At 38.3% G+C, this 25,121-nt stretch overlaps 1 protein-coding gene across 1 annotated transcript in view; it reads right to left on the bottom strand.

Moving 5' to 3' along the window:
* The window catches only part of LOC107291930 (MAM domain-containing glycosylphosphatidylinositol anchor protein 1-like), a gene marked incomplete at its 5' end in the record, with an annotated part of 102,773 nt that overhangs the window by 17,242 nt on the left and 60,410 nt on the right, over positions 1–25,121 (bottom strand). Inside the window, one exon of the mRNA XM_015820983.1 lies at positions 24,204–24,335. Coding sequence (XP_015676469.1) covers positions 24,204–24,335 — 132 coding nt within the window. The remainder of the gene's footprint in view (positions 1–24,203; positions 24,336–25,121) is intronic.

Here is a 25,121-nt window from a genome sequence, read left to right as displayed (position 1 = left end):
ACTTACATGACAGGAAAAAGGGGCTTTTCTGTGTATTGCATAGAGAGCCAAATATATGACTCTATTTTCCTGCCAGGAATAATTTCGCCTGTGTTTTTCTTCCTTAGAGAACTTCCTTTCCCTTAAATTGCTCAAGATGTACTTGGGTTGAAATCTCTGAAGCTTCTCTGCTGCACCTAGGTCTAGCCTTATATCTTCATTAGGAACAATGTTAATATCGCCATCATCATCTGCTTTTGGCAAGAGAAGCAACTGATTATAGTAAAGAGGTGGCCAAGTGGAAAGAAGCACGGTGAAAAATTAGACATCACTTGATCCCAGTCACATTTTTATGCTTAACAGCAAAGAGGTTATTGAAAAAATATAGGTTTACTTATTCACACTTCACTTTCATCTTCTTTTTAGTGAAAATATGACATTAATATTAAGATGATATAGAAGACACAAAGAATCCCAAAGTAGATGGAAATCCATGCCTTGGAAACTCTGACTCAACTATAAAATTTTACTTTTTTTAAAAAAGAAACTTTTCATCAGTTACTTACTTATGTACAGATAATAAAATTAAAGAGAAGCACACACTGTCTTTCAATATACAAATATTCTCTCTCTCTCTCTCTCTCTCTCTCTCTCTCTCTCTCTCTCTCTCTCTCTCTCTCTCTCTCATCTATTTGCCACTCATATCACAGTTCAAGGCTTAATTTTAACCATTAAGGTCTATACTTGATATAGGCGAAAATGATTTGTGACCACAGCATCTCTTAATTTAATCTCTTCTGGCTTTCACCAGCTGTCTAGCATGATTTTCTCTAATCTGATATGCACCAAATATGTTGAAATTACACCTCCCAGAATTCCTGGCCAGAAAGAATTGGTCATACGGAAGAAAAATTATTTTGACTTGACATCTGGAGAACTTCACAACTCCTACCTTGCGCAATCTTCTTTAATCTAGTTTGTAATGACCATTTTTGCAGAATTTTCTACATTTGGTAACATTCGTTGTTTTTTTATTCCCTGCTTTTAAGCATTACCTGACCCGGGAATATGACATCAAATTTAATGTAACTTTATAGATCATGACATCACAATTGAAAGCAACTTTTATTAAATTTATTGCTATTATTATGCATAATTGTTTAGAAGTGATAGCTCTAAAGGGATTAGAAAATGGCCCTATATCCAATCAAACCAGCGCTTCCATTTATCTTATTAAAGTCTGCACTGGTAGATAGCATCTCTCCAAAGTTTCAAATAGCAAGTCCTTAGAAATGATGGCAACCAAACATAGTACTACCAAACAATGATTTGTGATCTAACATTTAATAAAGGAGATACTATGCTACATAATAATTGGGACAGCTAAATTCAAGAAGAATTTACATTCATTTCAACTACATCTGCCAAACTTTGGTAGGGGACTGGAAATTGGGTTAGAAATGTCCCCTTGTTTCCAATCCCTTGAAATAAACAGATTGTAAAAAACAACTCCATTCCTTGTGATGATGCCACCACATCACTGGATTGTCTCTTCAGAAAATTGGGAGACTGAGTTGCAGTTCTGATTTGCTGATTTGTCAACGGTTGCTCAGCCTTATAAAGGATATTGCTATTTCCCCAGAATATTCATTTAACTTATTTCCTTGTTTGAACCACAGGCTTGCATTGAGATGAGTCCCTAAAAGAGTCAACTGCTATAAGGCAGCATAGCAAGTACTTGTTAATTGGTTAAAAACTCAGTTTATTAATTATATAGTTAAGAATGTTTTTTAAAGGTCTTGAGGAGAAGACTGTCATTTAAACAGGAAGGACGTCCAAAAATAGGGCTTTGGACATCACAACTGTTTTAGAATATTTTATAAGGAGAAGTTATGATGAATGGGAAGAAATTCCATTCCAGAGAATTCAAGCACTTAAGATGGATAAATGAGCTGACCTCTTGGTCCAGGTAATAGGGACAATTGAAGTCTGGGGAAATCAAACAGAGAAACCAAGCAGGTGAGTTTCCACTTGACTAGAGTTGGTAAGTGTGAATATTCATTTTGATTTTCTTTCTCTAAAGAAAAATGGGAATATCTCTCATCCATGGCTCTGGGAAAGCTAGGTAAGAAAAGCAGCCCCGTGGAGATCTGAGTTGGAGATCAAAGGCATTTTACTTTATTTTTGCCCAGGTTTTAGCGCAGTATAATGCACTGTATGGGAAAGCATAGGAACAGTACAAGGGAGATAGCAGCAGTGATTGTACCACCAAACAGTTGCGCCCTGGTGTTCCACAAAGGAGTAGATCCTACTGGAAGTCCAAGCCTGAAACAGCACAGAGAAGGGCAGCAAGTGATCTTGAATGGGCAAAGGCATGGAAATGGTTTGTATGTAATCAAGAAAGGCAACACTAGTTGTAGTGGGTAGAATAACATAGCACTTTTTTAAAAAAAAAATGGAACTGTCAGTGGCCCTTTATATATTTCCAGGGTAAATCTCTTAAAATAAATTCCAAGTGGGAAGGTGATAGGTATTCCATTTACAAAGCAGAACTTTTAATTGCATGTATTAGAGATTTTAATTTGCTTTTATTTTTTGATGTTGTGTGTTCTGTTGTGATTTTTATTCTGGGAATTGCCTTGGGATTTTAAAAATGGATTAAAATGCAAATTAGGCTAATTTGCATAAGACGTGAATTAGGCTGTTGCTGCTTGGATGTTTAGATTATTGCAATCCTAGGTATAACTTTAAAAGATCCCTGAATTTGTTTTTTTTTTCCTTTTCTTTTCTCTCCCCTCCCCTTGATCTTTGTGTGTTTTGTCATCTAAAATGTAAACTTGAAAGCTGGGAAGTGTCACAGCACCTGTTTGTACTATGTTACTCTGGAAATGTTTTGGGCCTGAAGTGGGGCTATAATACTTTGCGGTGACCTAAATAATAATAATTTCAACAGACTCACAAGCTGGAGATGGAGAAATGTTTTCCCGACAACTGCAGAAATGTGACTTTTTGCCAAAGTGCTGGACTCAGGAGTACCAAAACCTTGAGAGGCCAAATGCCAGCTGCTTAATTTCTGCTTTCCCATTTATTGTCCCTGTTTCCCTGACTGTATTTCCAGGAAAGATGGCTCTAATGCAACATGTGATAAAATACTGGTCTCACATAGAGCCCCCTGCAGGAAAGTCCCAGGAGTGAGGTACATCCCTCAGTAAGAATCTATTACCTTTCATAATTTTGCAAACAAATATGAGGTCCTTTTTCTCACTTAAATCAATGATAATGAAAAACAATAAGGAACAAAGGCTATGCAGTTCTGGCGGCAAATTGCAGGTCTGCAGAGAAGTGAGGGCGGGAGTGGGGGGGCCAGGAGGGCGAGAGATGGGAAAAGCCAATTCTGTTGATAGCAGAGGAAGAAAAATATCATGCAGCTCCAAGCTGAGATTTTTAGTAATGCAATTTGTCTCTGTGCCACGATAAGATGTATTTACTCTTCTCTTGGCTCTAATGATTCTTCATAAAGCAACATGTGTCTAATAGGCACAACTGCAGAATCTCAGCCGCTTCATGATTCCATCCACTCGGCGCATTGTTTTAATCACGCTAGTTGGTATTCTGCCTAAATTGTCCAGCTACTAGCCCAGTCAGCCGGCTCCTTCACAACACATAAAACAGTTTCTATTACACAGAAGCATTTTATCCGGGTCACTTTTGCTATATAGTCTCATTCGGTGGCCTAATGAACACAAATAAGTCATCCTGATGGCTAAATGCAGCGGTAAAGCAACACTATGAGAACACGGTATAAAATAGTGCATCCCTCTAGAATAAAACTCTGGTCTCTTGAGGGTGACATTTGCTTAAAACAGGACTTCAAAGCTCTTTTTTTTTTGCTTTTAATGCAAGGAAAGTGCTACAATGTCCTAGCTAGCTAGCTTTTTCCAGCATATGCTTCTCCAGGGAATACTACTTCTTATGTATTCTTGAGTTGCTAAAAATTACTGGCAGTAACTTTGCTTTTATTTATAAAAAAGCAGCTCTATCACCTTTTTTATATATTTTTTTAAAGGAAAAGACCTGGAGGCTTGCTTTTTGCATTTCATGAGGTGGGCCAGTCTCTAGGAGATTTTTTCCCCCCTAGAAATAACATTTTTAATCTCATTAGTCACTCAAAGGAGTACAGAAAAAAAAGAAAAGCCCTGTTGAAAGAAAGAAAGATGATCAAACTCTTACCCTATATAAAGAGGTGGAGACTCGTGGCCCACATCTAACATCTGGGGACCCTTTTGGCATTGTCTGGAGCATTCCCAAATTGCACTACCAAAATTCAGTGGCAAAGGACAGACAGTGTTAGTGGGGAACCCAGCTGCAAATTCAACCTTCTCCCTTTCTGGAGAAGGGGAGTCATGTTAGGCCCTGGTCCCTAACAAAGCTCAGATTAAAAAAAGTGGTTCTCCCTACAAAAAGGCTACCTGCCCCTCCTCTAAGTCTTTTCAACTTGCCTTTTAAAACCAATTAATTTGGTTTCAACAACACTTTCTGGCAAAGTGCATAACTGAGTTAATGCTACGGAATGTTGTTCTTTGAAGACACACATGGGAACCCCAAAGGGAGCTTTTTCACGAGGCAACAGGACTTTCTTTTTTCTCTGTAAAGACGTTTCGCTTCTCATCCAAGAGAAGCTTCTTCACCTTCTAAAGAAGCTACTTGGATGAGAAGCGAAACATCTTCAAAGAAAAACAAGAAAGTCCAGTTGCCTTATGAAAAGACACCTTTGGGACAACCATGACCTGGATGGCTGAGAATCTCCACAGACACACGTGGGGATGTGTCTGCAGAATGTCTATGGATATTCTCAATAATCCAGGTCATGATTGTCGCAAAGGTGCTTGTTCAAGAGGCAGCTGGACTTTGTTTTTCTTTGAAGACATTTTGCTTCTCATCCAGAATTGAACAAGCTTCTTGAATGACAAGCAAAATGTCTTCAAGGAAAAACAAAGGAAGTCTAGCTGCCTCTTGAACAAGCACCTTTGCAACATTTGGAGTGGAACATATTTCGTTTGACTATTCTAGATTCAACAAGTTAATAGCTGGTTGTAATTAAGACAAAGAGTTCTACCATTGGCTAATATCTCCCTGGGAAAATTCTGTCTCTCTCCTTGTGAGATTTTTTTTTTTTTTGCCTATGCATATTTGAATAATTATGGCAATCTCTCTTCAGAAAATCTTGCTTCAAATGTCTACAGTGTAAAAAGAGTAGTTTTAGGAAGATTGATTCACATTACCTCCAAACAGGTAATGCAGAAAGTGGTCGCTGCTTGTTTATTGTGATTAAAATGTTTTTCAGTGGAAATGTGATTTTCCCCCCCACCACTCATCTTACTGTGCAAAGCAAATTGATCTGGATGTGAAGTGAAGCGATTATATGATTGCTTTGCTTAACAGCCAACTCTGGATTCACTGTGTATTTTGGATTGATTTGAAATCATATAAATCAATGTTTGACAGTCTAAAATCTTAATAAGACATTTATAAAAGGAGTAATAGGGCACTTCTGGCATTTTGCCTCTAGATGTTTACTGGCAGCAGTAGTAGCACTATATGTAATCTGATTCATTAATTTTGATTGTGTAAAAAGTGAATTTTAGGATGTGGTGTGACCTTTGACACTCTTTTTCTCTCTGGTTCCCCATATACAGTATATTTCTGACATGATGACTATTGGGTTGGAGTTGACCTATAAGTAATAGAATAATTTTCAAATTAAGTGTGCGTGTTCAGAAGAGACCATGAGAATATTATTTGATATAGAATGTCTAATTATTATTTCATGTATATTCCATATGACCATTCAAGTACTTCTTAGTGACAACACTCTGATATAATGTTTGCCAAACCCTCATACAGTCTTCTTTCAGAAAACAATAGAACAACTGAAGGCATGCCTTTTTATCCAACTATAACTACAGCTTAGACTGTATTTTAAATTGCTTAAGGTTTTGCTTTATTGTTTTTTAAAATCATATTTAGTTTAATTGTTGTATATTTTTGTTTTTAAATATGATTGGTTATATTGTGGTAGGTTTATTTAGATTGTTTTTTATTGCTCTTTTTCTACATTATTCTGGGACGCTGCAAGGAATGCGAGTAGCATAGATACAAATACATATGAATACATTCATATAAAGAGATGCTCAAGATGATTATTCTTATAGCTCCATCCAACCATTTTAACATACGAGAATCATTCACTATATGGATCAACCACACTTTGGGAACAATCTTCTTGCTTTTCTGCATTATTTCAGAGATTGAATGCGATTGAAGACCATCTGTCTTAGGACAAGGATTTTCAGAAAGTAGCTCTAGAGACCTAGAAAATCACTGGGCAAAGAACAGCAAAGAATATTAATTATTCCCCATCTAGACATAGGAAACCATAATTCTTTGCTGCCATGTAGAGTTATCCAGATTTTTTACAGCCTCATTATGGTAAGCTAGGAAAAAATATCCCCTTCCCTAAAGAATTAATCAGCTCTAATATTTGGCCTCAAGATACACTTGGAATTTTAGTAAACTATAATATAGATTTTTATAAACCTGAAAGGTCTCCATTCCTGTCCCAGAATCTCAGTATAAGAAGCAACACCTAATTTACAAAATTCCAGGACTACTCCATGAGATTTCTGGATGAGTACAATGAAAATGCTTACAAGTTAAAAAAGAAAAAAAGCTTTGGTACTGTGGAAGTCAGTGAGAAAGAAATATTTTTGGTAATATTAAAAGGAAGAATATTATATTTTCCCAAAGGATAATAAAGGCAGAAACCAAACCCCCCCCGGTCTCTCTGCCCCAAACAGAAACCAGGTCTGCAGAAATGCAGATGTGATAATTTTGTCAGAAAGAATGGAGCCAGGAAGCTGGGATTAGAAAAACAAAGATCCCTAGAATCAACAATCCCTCACACCCAAAAAACCCAACACTCATCAGCCACAGCCCCAGGGAAGCAGGATATGACCTTTGGGACATAATAGGATTAACCCACCACCATCAGAATACCAGAAAGGCACACTCAGACTCAGGTCAAAGTTCATGCCACAGGAACAACTCCAAACAAAAGCCCAAGAAGGTATAAAAACCCACCACTCCCTACTACATGTGGTCAGCTTTCTCAGAACCATCTTTCTGTCTGGCTCTCCTCTTCAATTTTATTTATTTATTTATTTATTTATTTCATTTATACCCCGCCCTTCTCCCGGAGGACTCAGGGCGGCTTACAGCCAGTTTAAAACAATCCCACATAAATACCAAATACAAATCTAAAATAATTAAAAATAAATATTTGAATTGGCCGCTCTATTAAAATTTTGTTAAAACCAATTAAAATACCCCCTAGGCCAGTCCNGGCGGCACCCTGAGGAGGCCCTCTCTGTGGGAGCGTATCGGCCGGTGGGAGGTAATCTGTGGCAGAAGGCGGTCTCGGAGGTAACCAGGTCCGATGCCATGGCGCGCTTTAAAGGTGATAATCAGCACCTTGAAGCGCACTCGGAAGACCACAGGCAGCCAGTGCAGCTCGCGCAGCAGCGGCGTTACATGGGAGCGACAAGTCGCTCCCATCACCGCCCGCGCGGCCGCATTCTGAACTAACTGGAGCCTCCGAGTGCTCCTCAAGGGAAGCCCCAACTACCATCTTCTTTCTAAAGCAGTCTCCCTTTTGATTATTCCCAGCTTGGACTGGACCCTGATGAAGATTTTTCTTTCAACAGTACCCAGGAAATATTAATGGGCCTCTACAAAACTCTTCATTATCTACATGAGACAGAAAGCTGAATTTTGTGAGGGAAAGGAGGAAAGCAGAGAAACCCTGAATCTGTAACTTAGTCTGAAAAAAAATCCCTTAGTATGGTAAGTAGATGGTGAGAATGGCTACCTTCTTCATATTTCTCAGCTGGACCTGCTTTTATTGAGAATCCAGCAGAGAGGAAAACTAACAGTGGTTTGGATTAAGTCAATTTGCAAACCGCTGCAAGCCACTGAGCTTTTCCTTCCCTGCAATGAGAGGTTGGAAAATAATGTATCACAGCTTTACTTACCTTTGTAGAAACAGTACTTATACTTTCAAGGCCAGATAGTACAACACAAATTACTTGCCAGCAACCAAAGATATGCTGCCCTGACTGAAGAAAAGCCTTAGGATTCCTCTGTGGTATATCACATAGACTGATGTCATGTCAGACATCTATCTCATTTTCGAGCCCACTATGTAAGTTAACCAAACAATCAAAATCTTTCCTTGCTACCTACATTCAACAGCTTATAGCTCCGAACACAATGTTAGTCTTCCCTGCTATTGTCTCATCATTACCATAATCTAATGTAGGCATGCACATTTCTCATGGAACAGTGTATTTGGCCTTTAAATACCATGCTGGAGGTTGCATTCCAAAAAGGAATAGGCAGGCTAATTTTATTTAGTTCAAATTTGATTAAAATTAAATGTAGTTGATACAATTACTCACCATTCATACATCTCATAAAATCTATCATCTTAGAATTATAATTTGGTTAACAACTTTTGGACATTTTTGACAGTCATGATTAAGACCTTGGGGACTATTTGTGATCCTGAGATCATAGATTGTGTGCTTCTACTGTGACTAAACCATATTGCAATGACCAAAATCAAAGATATGTAGAAAAATACAACATAGTATATAAAAAGCAAACTAAGGGTCCAAGTAAAATCCAAATAACAGTAATTTATTTCTGCAGTAGTTACACATAAGACTTCAGCAATCTTAGCTATCTCTCCTCCAGCCATTTAGTTGTATGTATCTTGATCTAAAGGTTGCATACAGTCATCATGACTGGTGGCCCCTGAGTGTTGCATGAATGTGGTTAATTTCCTCTGAAAACTAAGCCAAATAGTGGCTATTTTTCTGGCAGCAACTGCTGTTAAAATAAGCTAATTATACATTGCATTGCATTTTGGCCACAACTTTATCAATTATTAATTTGGTTATGGACTATGCACCATGTTATTAGTTCTTGTTTATAAACTGGGCTATCGCAATTGAGCCAACCCAAGGCACTTAGCAGACTTCTGTTCATACTGTACAAGTTTCCCACCCCCTTTCCTCACATGCATGTACATACAAATCTTGCAACTTTGTTCTAGGACAGGGATGTCAAACTTGCAACGTCACATGATATATCGCGACGTAGCGTGACTTTTTTCCCCATTGCCGGCAATGGAGTGGGTGCGGTTTCGGCATGATGTATCTGGCCCGCAGGCCAGCAGTTTGACACCCCTGTTCTAGGGGAAATTCCTCAAATCCTCTGAAACAAGCATGGGGCACAGGAAGCTCCTGGAAGTATGGGGAATTTATCCCCATACTTGGTGGAAATAATGTAGGTGTAGTTTTCCATATACTTGTATAATGTACACATTACTGTGCATATTACTTGCACAGATAAGTCAATTAATTCAATGGATAAGGTATATGTGTTTTTCTTTTAACTGCTCATTGAATACAGAACATTAAGGAGATGACCTTGAGGGAAATAGGCAAGAACATCTATAGATTATGCAAAAGAGACAATCAACCAGCCCAAAACAGAAAAAGACTCCAGCACTTCTCCACCAGTAATCAGCACTCCGATCAGCATAGATTAACTCCAAGGTCAACTTCAGGCCAACAATCAAGTAAGCAATAGCCCAATCAGGAAGCTGCCACAGAGCCATTACCGGTAGTAACCAGCCCAACCAAAGAATCCCTAAGACCATCCCCACCTACCCAGATAGGCAAGACACCAGACTATAAACAGACAGCAAACAGCACTCCTTACTACCACTGTTGATATTACCTAGTTAGGGTAATGAAACATTTGCAAGAAAACAAGCAAGTTCAGAGACCACCAAGGACCCCTCATTTCAAACCTGAGCTACTAATATTCTCCTTCATTGGTGACTGGGATATAAAAGAGGGGAGATAAAGCATCATCAGACTTGCAAGAGCTTTTTATTATAGTTTATTTCAATAAAGTATAATTTTAATCTTCCTGAAGAGTCTGTTTCCTGATCACAAAGAGCTTACAACGAGATAGCCCCAATTACATAGATTGTTATCTAATTAGTAAACCAATTATTCTTGTGTCAAAGCAAAACAATGTCAGCATGTAATACACTGATTTGTTTGAGTTTTTGATAATTTTCTTGGGTCAGGATTGTCTAGAGTGGTCTAAACACCCTTTTTCTGCAAATTGGAGATCAAATATGTAATGATATCTTCCTTCAAGCTTTGTGAAAGTGTGCTGGTTTATTATGCAAATCTGTACTTCTTAAGATGTCTTTTCATGATTACCCCAGGAAGGCTGAGTTACTCTTTTTCAAACAGCACAAACATTTGGACAACACTACTCATCTCAAAGAATCTCCACATCCTTTTATTACCATAATTGTACCTTCACTGCTGGATAATCATATTAGGTTTGATGCAGATCAGCAGTTCCATAAATGGAGGGACTCCTCCATTTATGTGTAAGTGAATCAGATTCAGCATAAGCTCCTACCCTGAGGATTGGTCACTCTCACAGAACAAAGGGATATAACTCACTTTCTATCCGTTCCACTTGACCTTCTGATGCTGTAAACTTTAAGGACATGTATGTGAATGGGAAAAAATAAAATAAAAACACCTCTGCTATAAGGAAGTGCTATTTGAACAATTTAGTTTATACATTTACATGTTTTTTACCATGAAATTCTTTGTATTTTGACTTGGAAATAGCAATATTTAGCCTTCAAGAACTAAAGTAAATGATCTTTGAAAGTTGTGACCTTTAGAATTATATGCCATTGACTAGAAGGGGAGAATCTAGAACAGGCATATCGCGACTTTTTCCCCATTGCCGGCAATGGGGTGGGTGCGGTTTCGGCACAATGCATCCGACCCATGGGCTGGCAGTTTGACATGTCTGATTTAGAATGTGGATAAGCATTTCTTATAAACCTGATTTATTTGTTTAAACTATTTCCACTTTTTCCTAGAATCAGCCAATTAAATATGACTCAAACCTCTGACTACAGCACTAAAACTCTTTTGACAGTAGCAAAATGTGTTGGTTTTTTTAACATTTTTTCTCTGCCATTCAGTTGAATCTCCTCCACTAGCTCCCCAGAACCAAATGAAACAGCAAACATCAATAGAGGGACAATAGAAACAAAGAGAAGGAAAGGAGCTCAGTAGAGATAAAATTAAAATTAGTACAGTAGAAGTAAAAGTCTCTTGCTCAGAGAAGAGAAACATAAACTTCCGTTCAGGCAAAGTTTAAATAAAGTTTTTAAATGGAAAATAAAAAGCTTTTGATTTCTGCCTAGGGCTAAAAAAGACAATAAAACACACCTCCCTTGATAAAACATTCCAAAGATATCACAGAACAGTCCCTCTCCTTAGCTTTACTTAGGTGACAAAGCTGTTTCCAGTGAAAACTCCAATAAACCATGGGTGAAAAATTGCCTCTTCGGGTATTTAGGTCCCAAGACAATTAAGGTTTATTCAAAGAACCATCATTTTGAACTGTGGCCATAAACAGCAGGCAGCACCTACAGATGTTTCAGCATTGACAAAATATGTTTCCACAAACTGTTTCCAGTCTGCAGCCTAGATGTTGCCTTCTCAGTTAATTGCAGCTGCTGAATTCAAAGGGTGCCCTGTATGCAGTAAGATAATCCAATCTCCTGTTGAATTTACTGACAGAATAATCTTCAGAAGGGGACTTTGTATCCCCAGAGATATGTGTGTCATGAGATGAAAGGGGGAAGAGATATCTGGTCGGGAAATCTGACACATCCTGACACTGTAACTTACACAGTGTCAGTTCTTCAGTATGCATTGCTGTTGCCCAGATAGTCCAATTCTGCAGGAATGTCACTCAGCACGAGGACCTTATTTTGCCCTGTTATTCTCCTCTACAGCTTTCACCTCTTCTGTAGGCCTTCTTCTATCCATGTCCCTATCTCCTTAAATAGTCCTCAACTAAGTTGCTGTCAGACAAAGCTAGAAACCTGCTTCATAGGGACATAACAAGGTTCAAAGCAGCACAGCGACACACTGAGAAAAAAGGGAGGGAGGGAAAGAGCAGGAAAGAAAACTCACTTGTTCAGTTTGCTTTCAGGGTGGTCTTAGGAATTCTAAGTCAGATGGGAAAAGGTCTCCCAGAGTCAGCTACAGACAGAAAGATGGGCTTGTTTTCTTATCAGGGTATGGCTTCCACCCAGTGCAACCATGACCAGATTACATGATGTTGCAAATATGATGTACACCTTCCCCTGTTTTGCAAGGATATCAGGAAACCTGTCATGATAAAACATCCTTGACTGTCATTTTGATTAGACAGACTTTTTTGCTGGTCCATGACCTGAAGGACGTTAGCCTGAGCACCAAATGGGTCTTTTACAGCTAAATGACTTTTTCACAAGAGGAAAAATAGTTATTAGAATTTAACTGCATTTAGTATCGCCTGTTCACCGCCCTGAGTCCCGTAAGGGAGATAGGGCGGTATATAAATTTAATAAATAAATAAATAAATAAAAATAAATAAACTGACAATATCCTGTCAGTTAATTGATATTCATATTAATTAATATAGTTGATCTGCTATAGATTTACAAATCTTTCCTCTCTTTTTTCAGATATATTAGGCAGAATGTTTATTTCTGGTAATACTAATGAAGTATTAATTTGCCCTACGTAGGCGGGAAGCTTGAAAATATTAACTAGGAAGCACTGTCCCACACAGACTGAGTTTATGTGTTATAAATTCTCTAATCTCTTTTTATGTTGTATTTGTTCTTACAAATCAGCCATACGCATTCTGTGATATTTTACTCAGATGTTAGCACTGCTTTGTTCAAATAAGTATGCACTTATTTAATTCACTATATGTCTTTTTAGAAAAGGTCCAAAATGTGTTTAGGATTACTTCTTTTCAGGCCAAAAATATCTTGAAAATATGGTATCAAGTGATAAACTTAATAAAAATATAAATTAAAATATCTAACAATGAAAAAGAATACTCTCTCAAAGATAAACTTTAATTTAAAATGTATTAATAAATAAAAAGGTTTTAACAGCTTGATTAAACTTCTCCAGCAGTTGCCCCTTTTGTATTATATATGGCAAATATATGAATCGAATGAGAGTAGACAGAATTGGCCATTAAAAGGAAGCAGCCTGCTAGTATGAAAGGAAGATTAAAGGAATGGTTTGATAGAGTGAACATGACATGCAGACAGCCCCAGTTAAATTCTGTTTCCAGACATGCTCATGTTTTTTTAGTTTTTTATGTTGCTTGCTTCTTATGTCTGCTGAACTGACTTTTTTTTTGTATCTGGCTTCCTAGAGAAAATCCAAACTTATTGAAGCTAGAAAGTTCCTGCATAAATTCTTGGCCAAGACTCTAAGGCATATTAGAGGTTTCAAATAGGCTTCTGGACACTGAATACAAACAGGTACTTAGGAAGATGCAGTAGAACTGGAAAGAATTCATAGCATAGCCATATGCATATTCTCTCACAAATAAGGCTCATTATAATCTTTCCATGACCCCAGAAAAGAGTGAATTGGCTTGCTTGGCTACAACTCTTTATGCATTATCCTAAGAGGAAACCTCAATAAACTCAATAAGATTGATTCTAAATAATTTGGACTGTTGTATTAGTTCTCTTAATTTCTATGACAGGAATAGCTTTCAGTTAAATACTGAATTAACAAATACACTTCTAAATATATAGTTCATAGGGATTTACTATTAAGAAGCAGTTTGAAGGCTGCGGCCTAAAATTATTATGGTTAATAGTATGATTCCTATGATTTATAATCCCATTTATTTCTTTACCTTAAACTAAAACTCAGTAATCAAGAGTAAAATAGGGCATCAGAAATCTGTTGTGAGCCTATCAGATTTTGCAAGGAATGAGGTAACAGCAGTGGTGGGATTCAAATATGTGAACAACCATTTCTCTGTGTGGATGCTGCTTCCGGAAGTCCATTCTGGGCCTGGGCAACAAAAAATTAGATACTGTTTCTGCCGAAGTGATGTGAACTGGCTGAATCCCACCACTGGGTAACAGGACTTCTCATTGTGCAGACAATGAAACAATGGTTTGTGAATTTGGTCACCTGAGCAGCTGACAGTAGGGACAGTGATGTCATGTACATTATGATATTTGCACAATTATATGTGATATAGATTGCCTAATTCACCCGATTTGCACATTTGTACCACATAGATGGTGTGTATGTGCACACACACACACATACAAACACAAATATATATGTATGTATAGATACATATCATTATATAAGTATCATATATAATTGTACCATATATGTGTACCGGATGCCAATTGGACATATGGCATTTGGCAACTGCAAACAAACCAAGTGGCTCCCACTGTCGCCACCCACAAACCTGACAGTGATTTCCAACAGCAAAACATAGACACCATCCCAAAAAACAAGAAGAAAGTTTCCTTCTTACAGGGAATGCTACTGTACGTTGACTAAACTACCCATAATTTCAGACTTCTTCCAATTTCATAAATAAAAAATACAGTAAAATAAGAAATAATGCCTCCATTATGGCTGATATACACCTATTTTTCTTTGATGTATTTGTGGTGTCTGGAAGAATGGGTACCCTGAAGAGCCACAAGGACAGATGGAGGGAGGCAGCTGAAGGGAAGGAAAAACACTTTCCATAATGTAAACCCCTTATTTCAGTTCTGAAAGATTGTATTTTTTTTTGAAGTCCTGATTTTACTGCATATTGTCCAGCAACAACCATTTCCAATATTAAAAATTCATATCTCTTCTATATTAAAAAAAACCCCTCTGAATCTTATAGCACAAAATCCAATATGCTTGAATGCTATGAAATCTAACATCACAGAAAATCCGGCAATGGGTGCTAAGAAATAAAGCAAATAGCATGCCAGGGGCTTATGGTGATATGTGAGCAATAGTGCCTCCCAAGAGCCTGATGATGAGAAATGTACTAAAAACAAATGCCAAGGAGTAGAAACAATAAACAATAAGCCAGTACCCAAACCATAATGGAAGGTACTGCTTAAAGGCATTGAAGGAGACCCAAAGGATGGAACTCTTGGAAAGGGAGGAAGGCAGTTGGTAGTTTCTGGTCCTAATATATCCTGCCACCCATGTGGACAATACCATGTCTGCTGCTGGAGACACAACCTTGTGCCCTTGCATTGATGGTTGTGGTACAGCAATGTTGATAGATTATGTGCCATTAGGTGGTGTTGACCCTCAGCAACCACATAGAAAGATTTTCTCCATGACAATGACCCTAACCTGCCCCTTAAAGTCACCCAATGCTGCAACTGCTGGAAACAAGTGTCTATGGAGATTCTCAATCATCCAGGTCTTGGTTGTCCCAGAGATGCTTTTCCAAAAGGCAGCTGGATTTTTCTTGGTTTTTTTTACCCTTGAAAATGAAGAACGTAAGAAGCCTCTCAGATGAGAAATGAAAAATCTTCAAAGGAAAAAAAAAACACCAAGAAAAGTCCAGTTGCCTTTTGGAAAAGCACCTTTGCTGGAAATAAGGTTCTTTTCTTCCTTAAGCGCTTTGTAGTGGAGAGGAGCACTTATACCAGTGGTTCTCAACCTTTTTAATGCTGCGACCCCCCAACCGGTTGTAAGTCGAGGACTAAACCGGTCGTAAGTCGAGGACTAAACCGGTCGTAAGTCGAGGACTAAACTGATCGTAAGTCGAGGACTACCCAACCAGTCGTAAGTTGAGGACTTTCCCTGCCCGGGAGCGCCGCGCATGTGTGGTTCCGCCCCCTGCACCGGCCGAGGTGTAGGTGGCAAGCGGCAGAGACGGAGCAGGCTGACCACCAGCTGGCCCAGCCCAAGGGAGGTAAGGCACCTGCTGGAAAAGGGGGAAACAATGGTGGACAGCCTTGCTTGGCGACCCCCGTGAAATGGTCGATTGACCCCAAATGGGGTCACGACCCATAGGTTGAGAACCGCTGACTTATACAAACACATCCCTCCTGTCCTATAGCCAGGGTTGTAGAGGCTGACTCTGTCTCCTGGCAAACTCCAGAAACAGGTTTGCCAACCGTATTTGGTACAACTGATGTAGAGAACAAACAGGTTGAATTTATCCTCAGCTGGGAATTGCTTCCAACCGTTTGCTGAACTCCATTGATTTGGGATGTGGCAGGGATCATTACCCTGCAAGGGCTAAGCAATTCATAAGTGCTGTCCTTGTAACTTTTGGTGGTACTTGATTCACCTGTTACAATTCATCATATCGCCTCCTTGCTGTCACTCAGAAAAGGAGAAGGAGGGAAATGGAAAAAGCACAGCTGAGAGGAAAAAATTGCAGAAGAGAGAGCATACATGCCCGGGTTTACAATAGCGGGTGTGTAACAAAGAATAAGGATAACTATATAGGAGAAGTGAATTTATGGTGAGGGTTCCTATAGGGCGAGTACTCCAGGTTGTGCTTCTGAGTGTGTTTCATGGGGTTGTGGTTTGTGTGTGTGTGTGTGTGTGTATATGTGTATGTGTGCAAAAATTATATGTGGTGGAAAGGATGAAAATATAGCATCCACTGCAATTTCTGCAAGGTTCGCATTTATGGCTTTATTATGATTAAAAATGTTACATGGGTACCTTAGAGAACATTCAGGGGACATTCAGTTGTAAGGAGACACAATTACTGGGTTAGATTATAGGCGTTTCCTACCCTGTTTATGGTAGTGTCAGAATGAGTGTCTGGATGTTCCCTGAAATCACTTTCTATAGATTCCTATCCTCCTTCTTTTTAGTCTTTCCGTAATTAACCTTTGAGAGTGTTTACTCAATTAGGTTTTCTGGAACAGCAATAATAACAATAATGTGTATTATTTATAAGTATCCCTTGGACCTGGCACTGTACTATAATTAAACCAAAAAGATTAAACCCTTTCCGCAGGCTTAAACTCAAAGAACATAGAAATACCTCAGGGAAGCTGTATCTTTGGATTTAAGCATTTACTTGACAAAAAGTAGCTTTATAGGCATATAATTTTAAGAAATTGCTGCTATATGTTATTTGTAGAAATGTTATTTGTATTATTTACTATTTGTTTAATAAATTTATCTGTGATTTCATTATATAGTCACTGAACCAGCTCAATAGATCAAGTATACAGATCAATGTTGCATGAAAAAGTAGGGATTGATGCAGTGGTGGGATTCAGCCAGTTTGCAGCAGTTCTGCAGAACCGGTAGATAATTTTCTGTTGCCCAGGCTTAGAACGGACTTCTGGAAGCGGCATTCACACAGAGAACCAGTTGTTCACATATTTGAATCTCACCACTGGATTGATGGGAGAAAATGGTCCCCCGTCCCTCCCCTCCAGGATCTGTTACTGTTTTCATGTAATTACTGTTTTTGTCTAATAGAAAGATGAGATTTTCCTCCCCAAATAACTACCTGTGAATATTGTGAGTACATGTGCATGCGTCTTCTTAGATTTACTGGGAAGAACAGATGCCACTGTGAAAACAAAAGAATGGGTGGGATGTGCAAACTTTGCTGCTGTGAAGCATGGGTAATGTTCAAAATTAGAGCTGGAGCTGCTTGCCTGCTGGGTTTTAAACATATAATGTCTATTCTGCATTGCTTCATTTCACTTTTTTCTTTCCATCCCTGTCCATTTGCCTTGTCTTCTCCTCACCTCCTCTCCTTCCCTTACAGTTTCCTCCTTTACTTCCCAGGGCAGCTTCTCCTTCCCCATCCTATTCCTGATTTGGATGGAAGGCAAGAGGCAGAGTGTGTGCATATGGGTCTTTATTCATTTCTGTGGATGACAGTGGTTTCTGTGTAAGAGTGAACATTGTTGGTAAGAGCAAACAAGGGGTCAATTAGTTTTATTAATTTTACAGGAAATTAACTTGAAGCCATAGTTCTTACACCAATTAATATTTATTTTTTGTTCCAACACTGGCCTTTTAGGAGGTGTGATTTCAAGGCATATGGGTACGGATTTCTGAAGTTTATATACACCAGAGATTAGTCACATGAACATATTTATTGAGGAACTGGAAATTTCTAGGGTTGATTTTGGTAACTGATGAACTGGAGAAGTTGTCTGGATTCACTCTCCGTCCCCATCCCATCTTCTCTTTCTTTTGGTGATTTGTCCTATATTCAGGGTCATATTCCTTTTGGGTTAATAACATTATTTTATAAACTAGACTAGTTAAGATGAAAGTCACGGACCTTAGATATTCCATCTATACTTATTTATAAGGCTCAGGTCAATAAAAATTGAATCATACAATTGGCAGTCTTCTTTGCAATTAGATATATCTCTGTGTTTTACAAATAACTACATACCAAAATAACAAAACAACAGAGTTGGAAGGGACCTTGAAGATCTTCTAGTCCAATCCCCTGCTCAGGCAGAAAGCTCTATACCATTTCAGACAAATGGTTTCCAATCTTTCTTTAAAACTTCCAGTGTTGGACCACCCACAACTTCTGCAGACAAGTCATTCCATTGATCAATTGTTCTAAATGTCAGGAAATTTCTCCTTATTAACTGAAGTTACTGAAACCTTCAATTAGGTCCTGTAGTATCTGTATGATTATTCACTTTTCAAAAACAAATCCAATCAGTGAATTAAAGAATGTGAGCAGGAAAAAAAAATACAAGTCCTATTTAGCATTTTCTGTTCATCCAAATGCAATTCAACCATTATCTAGAATATGGGAAGAATTTGAATCACACTGTTTTAAAAACATGTGCTCTTTCCTTTGGCTCAACAGCGTGTGCTTGCATTAAATTCTGGGACATTGAAATTATTAAGAGAGATTAGATACTCATTTTACATATCTTGCATGGGGCCATTTTCAGCAGACTATTAATAAAGTCAATGTTTTTGTCAGTTTTTGTAAAATGACATATCTGTTTTTTATACTAATAGAATGGGATAAAGTATGCTTATATTAAATAAATTCCTACTACAGAATTATATGTAATGCCAGAAGGTGGCTGACATCAGAGTTGAGCTCCAGACAAAGCTGAATTTACTCCATCTTCTGTGCTCCACTGCATTCCTCATTCATTCCACTTACTCAGTGTTTACTATCCTGCCTTCTCTAGCTGCTTCCTTTATCTGCCTCATGTATTAATTGCTTAATTAATTGATTAAAACATTTCTATCTCAACCTCAATTGTTTGAAGACAATGGGAACCTCCACTAGCTAAAACAAAAATAAAGAAAACATTAAGGGCAATCAATAGCCAATAGAACAAAAGCAATAAAGCTACAGTAAACAGTAAAATGCCCCTATAAGATGCATACCCGTCAATAAACATTAGAATCATGAGCATATGGATCAATTTTAGCCTGCTTGAAATGTTATGAACTCTGTGCTGGTGAACGCTTTTCAGAGCTGAATTGCCATGGCAGAAATATCCCTTTCCTAATCAGCACCACAAATAATTTATCTTAAGAAACCATCAGGGTGTGTCAGGACCAACCCAAGATTGTCCACTGTTTACCATGAAGAAAAACAGAGAACTCCTTCTCCTGTGATCATGTTGGAGCGGATGCAATGGAATATTACTCTATTGTCCACACTCTTGAGAGTAGGAAGCAATTGTAGAGGGCTCTGTGCTCACCAGTCTTTTCCAATACTAACCCATTGCTCCACCTCAGCAGCCACCACTTCTGCTTAATGACTAGGCCAGTTCTGGCACCATTGTTCTAACCCTTTTCAGGCTCAAAAAGAGAAAACCAAACCTTTGAATTGTGCCCCAAACCAGAGGGGCAGTAGGGACTGATCGTTCTTCAGATGGTGCCATTTCAGCATACAGAATTATTGCCATGAAAGTCATATGGAATGGCAGCAATTAAAATGCCCTTCTGAGGTTGGTTTACTCAGGTTTATGATCAATTTTCTTTGGGTTCAATAAGTTATTAGTTACAAAGGCACAGTATGGGTTCTAAGAGGCTGAGAGGGGCCCCTCTTTGGTTTTTGGGACATTTCAAGTCCTCTGTGAAATACAAATCAAGAGGAAGCGTACTATAATTCAGACAAGACAAAACAAACATGGTAAAGAGAAAGAAAGGAAGAAAAGAAAGAAAGGAAGGAAGGAAGGAAAGAAAGAAGGAAAAAAGAAAGAAAGAAAAAGAAAGGAAGGAAGGAAGGAAGGAAGGAAGGAAAGAAGGAAGGAAGGAAGGAAGAAAGAAAGAAAATGATGTACATTTTTGTGTGCATGCACATACATGAGAGAGTCAGAAAGCCCAGCAGCCAAATAAATCAGAAGAAATGTGAATGGCCTCCGGAGAGCTCTCCCTGCACCCGCAGCCTACTCAGCTGAGAGATATTCAACATCACCCTACTCTATTAGTTACTGAATATTTTATACTCTGGCTACATTCGCTCCATTTGTATTCTGCATCTCTCTTTCGTCATATGCATTATAAACGAGCAGTGTCTGGAAACTCTCTCTGGGAAGATTTGCCTGGATGGCTATGGATATTTTATAGTCAAATTGTGGAGAGCAAACTAGCTTTCTGAGTTGTGCTGTGAAAATCAGGAAAGAAAAAAAAGGTCATAAACTGGTTATTAAAAAAATAAATACATGTCAGACTGTACAGCGTTCTCCTTCCATTGTGCAATGAGATTCAGCCGCCCAATGATGGGGAATGGTGATATGCACATGATAAATCTGAGAAAAGGACATTATGATTTGCCAGGCTGGGTTTGTTCAAAAGAGTTGAACAAACCAGTCCCGTTTCATTTTATCTTTGTTACAAGCCTGCAGCCAAATTCACATTTCATGAATGACAAAGATGTGTTGTTAGACTGGAGTAAGCAACTGTTACCTCCAGATGTTTTGGATTACATCAGTGCTTACGGGATTTATAGCTCAACAAAATCCAGTAAGCACTGGGGTGTCCAGCCTGTTTTCAGAACTGGTATCTTTTTCTCTTAAAACATAATTTACACGTACTAGTTCAAAGAGTTACAGGATAATAAGAAACATGATTTTTATAGTCAGAATTAGTAGGAATTATGTTTATCTCATGCTAATTGAAGCCATTACTTGAACAGTGAAACTGCTGTAACAATTTTTTGGCACTTATCACCTCAAGCAATTGCTGAATAAGAGGCAAGTGATCATGGCAAACTATCACTTGTTTGGGCACACTCACTCAGTTTACTGAAGCATTCTGTCTTGTTAAGAAATATACCTTAGATTTAGTCCAGATGTGCTCAGACGTTAAAGAAAAATCATTAGAAACAGAAACCAAAGTGATGTCAGAACTAATAGAATGTTGGGATTCTTAATCATTTATTCCCTCTTCCTTTGGTATATGCCACAGCCGGTTGCAAAAATCTAGCCAATCTTGATTGATCCCCAACAGTTAACCACTTGGATGGAAGGCCACCAGAAAACCCTGGACTGTGGGCTAGATTAGGAAGCAGAACAACAATCATCTAAGAAAAGGCAATGGCAAAAAAATGCTTCTCTGTGGCTGCCAAGCAAACCACACTGAAATCTCCAAGCAACCAGAATATCAACCTTGATTCAAGGAAGATTTTTCTTTAACCTTAAGAACCCTCAGGGACTTCTCAAAACATCATAACAAACAATGCAGCACCTTGTGCAAATTTAAGATATCCTTGGAATTGCTTGTGGGAAATGTAGAAATGTCTAAAGCTTCAGTGGAGGAACTAGCAGTGTTCTAAAGAGGTTTGGAAGATGATGAAAACTCCAGAGTTCAAGTGGATTTGGGTGGGTGAAAAGATACATAAATATTTTTCTGGTTTTCTTAGTTATCGTACTCAAAACTAAATATGTTATTAATCTGAAATGGTCCAAAGTAATGCCCGTATCATTGCACCAATATCAGTACCTCTATGTAATGCTTGAACCTGGGAAGTGGTGATGGTAGTTAAGATATTCTTCTAATCCAGAGATCATCAATACTTATTTTTGGACTAATAGCCATGACTCTTGTGCCTGATTGGCCTTACAGGAGCCGAAAAGTGAAGGGCTGCTTTTTGGATAATTTGGAGAGTTTGTAGAACAGGGTAGAAATGGGAGTGGTTCACTTCCCAAAAGCCCTGTGCTCCCTTCCTAGCCTACTTTTCTGGTCTTAAAAGTTAAAAATGGCCATTTCACCACCAAATTACAGTGGCTGTACCCCAGAGTGTTTTCCAAGATCTCCAAAAGTGTGGGGTAAAAAAAATACGCACAACCTCCAGATTACCCAGTATTGTCATATTTTTAAGAAATTATATTCCCATATATAAGACATCCTAAATTTGTTTAAAGAAAATGCAAAAGAGCTGTTCTTGGTATCTTTCTATAGTTCCAGTACTTGAAGTAAAAATTCTTTCTCAGATTAACGTCAGACACTTAATGGTAAAATTTATCAGTTAACCAACAAATGCCCCAAATTTACCAGACAGTAGGAAAATAAAACAGTTCTGCCTCAGGCCTGTGTCAGACATCTTAAAGGCATTCTTGAACTAATGTGGAACAAGACTTCTGCCTGCCACGCCTGGCTAGCTTTCAATGAGGCAGACATGGGTATTCATATTTCAAAGAATCATAGTCTAACTCAGAGATTCTCTTTTTTCTGTCTGTAAGAACAAAAGCGCAGAAAACTAACTTCTGCTTGTGATATCTCATGTGCTTAGATAGAGGAAGATGTACATTAACTCTGTTTACCAACCTTGTTTATCAATAGGTAGACATACTACTTACTGGGCCCTGATTTCTCAGTCCAGCAGGTGATTAATAACTTAGTGGCTTTTTAAAGAGTGCATTTATTATTCAAATTAATGAAATTATAATCAAGATGTGACAAATTAGCAATTGCTCCTTGACTGACTATAAAAACTCATTAGGCACATTTGTGGCATTTACCCATGTACAGTTTCATCTTAACAATCATAGACAGGAGGTGAAGAGGGAGGGAGCGAGATATCCTTTGAAATGATTTTGCCTCATAAAACAAATCCTTATTTGCACATGATTTTTGCCATTTTCGGATTTTGTTTACTCTCTTTAAAGCACAGTGGTTACCAGAAAATCACTACCGCTATCTGGATTGTCCCACCCAAGGAGTCTATTTACACTCTTTCCAAACTAGACCCCAAATAGCCTAATAAACAATTACTGTCCCCAACCCAACCCAACCCAATCCAATCCAATGTAATCTTTCAATTAATATAAGAAAATATCTTCTTAAGAGGATTCTTACAGAAGCTGGAATCAGAAATGCAAAAATGATGAAGCTGTATCACAGCTATGGGAAGCAGAGGATAAAACAAATTAAGTTGGCTATAACCAGTGGTGGGATACAAATATGTGAACAACCGGTTCTCTGTGTGGATGCTGCTTCCGGGAGTCCATTCTGGGCCTGGGCAACAAAAAATAGCTACCGTTCTGCTGAATTGGTATGAATCGGCTGAATCCCACCACTGGCCATAACCATGCCTCTAATAACATACACATGTAAAAGTCTCCCAATCTTTGTAAGTCTGAAAACACCAATATCGAGTTTCTATCTCTTATGGTACAGAAATAAATCTATCTGAAAAATAGTGTGGATGTTCTTCTAAAGCTGCCTTCCAAATCTCATATGTTGTATCACAACCTCCAGAATTTTCAGCACAATGGCCGCTGGTGGAGTTTTAGTTCAACATCTGGCCAGTATCAGATAGACGAAGTCTATTCTAAAGACTTACAAAATGGATGCAATTTATACAAGTGCTGGTGTTCTGTATCAGACTGACACAGCTATCTGTAATTTGTCTTTCCATACAACATATTCCATCATTTCAGCTCTGCACTAGAGCTTGAAATGATGAAAAACAGAGATGAAAGAAACATAAACACAGATCATGAGAGAGATGGAGATGTTGTCTTCAGGATTCAACTTTGGTGTTGCTTTCCAAATAGAAAAACCAAAAAGTATTATTTGCCTGAACACAACTCCAGTGCCAAGAAATAAAACAACAATCCAAATTGACAATCACCCCTGTAAAACAAACCTGGCATATTGTACACTTGAGAGCATTATTTCCCTGTAATTTGCAATGAAAAGGCAATCCTTTTAAATCTCAGAGTGTTTTTTCTTCATCCCAATGAGCAGCAGTCCTTCAAGGTTACTTACCAATGTGCTTTCCATACATGTGATAATAGAAGGAGACACAGAATCTGGCAGTCATGTTGTACATAGGGCTGATTAATCTAGCTTTGTCATCCTTCACTCGGGGTGCAGAAGCTTCAATGAACATGTAGTACCCTAGGGAGTGAGAAACCAAGATTAGGAAAGGTAACACATTGCCACAGTCCTTTTCATGTCAACAGTATTAAAAGTACCGGTAGTATGAAGAAAAGCAAGGATTTGACTCAGACCCTTTTGGGGGCACTAAAGTGGAATTTGGGGCCTCAGCTTCATCTTTTCTCTGAAAGTGACAGAATTTGGACTTAGGTCACCTAATTTACTTGTTTATATCTACCTTTTCTCCAGGATGTCAGCTGGTTTATGTGGAATGTAAGCAGGACTTACTGATCCAAATCATCCAGTGAGCTTTTATGGCAGAAGATGGACTTGAAACTGGGCTCCACATATTAGTTCCTTTCTTCTACACTATTACTCTTTGTTCTAATCCTACTATCTTCTATTATCTCAATATTTTTTCAGGCTGTTCTGAGATATTTGATGTTTCTTGGGAAACAGTACTGTATGCTAATTTGTACTAGCCAAGCTTTCATAGAAAGACTGCCTCCCTACCATAAATCTTATATATGCTTATATGTATTGTAATCACTATGAAACATAGACAGAAAAGGGCTCTGGATATGAGGTAAAGGGATAGGTTGATTAGCCTGAGCTTCCAAAATCAACTTTGCATCATGATTTATATCATAACCTTTTCTGAGAAGTTGCGTGGAAAAGCACAAGGTTCTGGAGGCTTCATTGGACTCCTGCTCCAGAAGTCAGACAGACATTTTAGAATGTTTAAACTTGTTTTCCCAATCCCGACTTGCTTCTTTCCTCTGTGTATGCATCAGTGGAACAAGGACA

The sequence above is a fragment of the Protobothrops mucrosquamatus genome, unplaced genomic scaffold (assembly GCF_001527695.2).
Source record: "Protobothrops mucrosquamatus isolate PMUCROS unplaced genomic scaffold, P.Mucros_1.0 scaffold1229, whole genome shotgun sequence".
NCBI classification, from domain to species: Eukaryota; Metazoa; Chordata; class Lepidosauria; order Squamata; family Viperidae; genus Protobothrops; species Protobothrops mucrosquamatus.
This window is presented reverse-complemented; position numbering and strand designations above follow the sequence as displayed.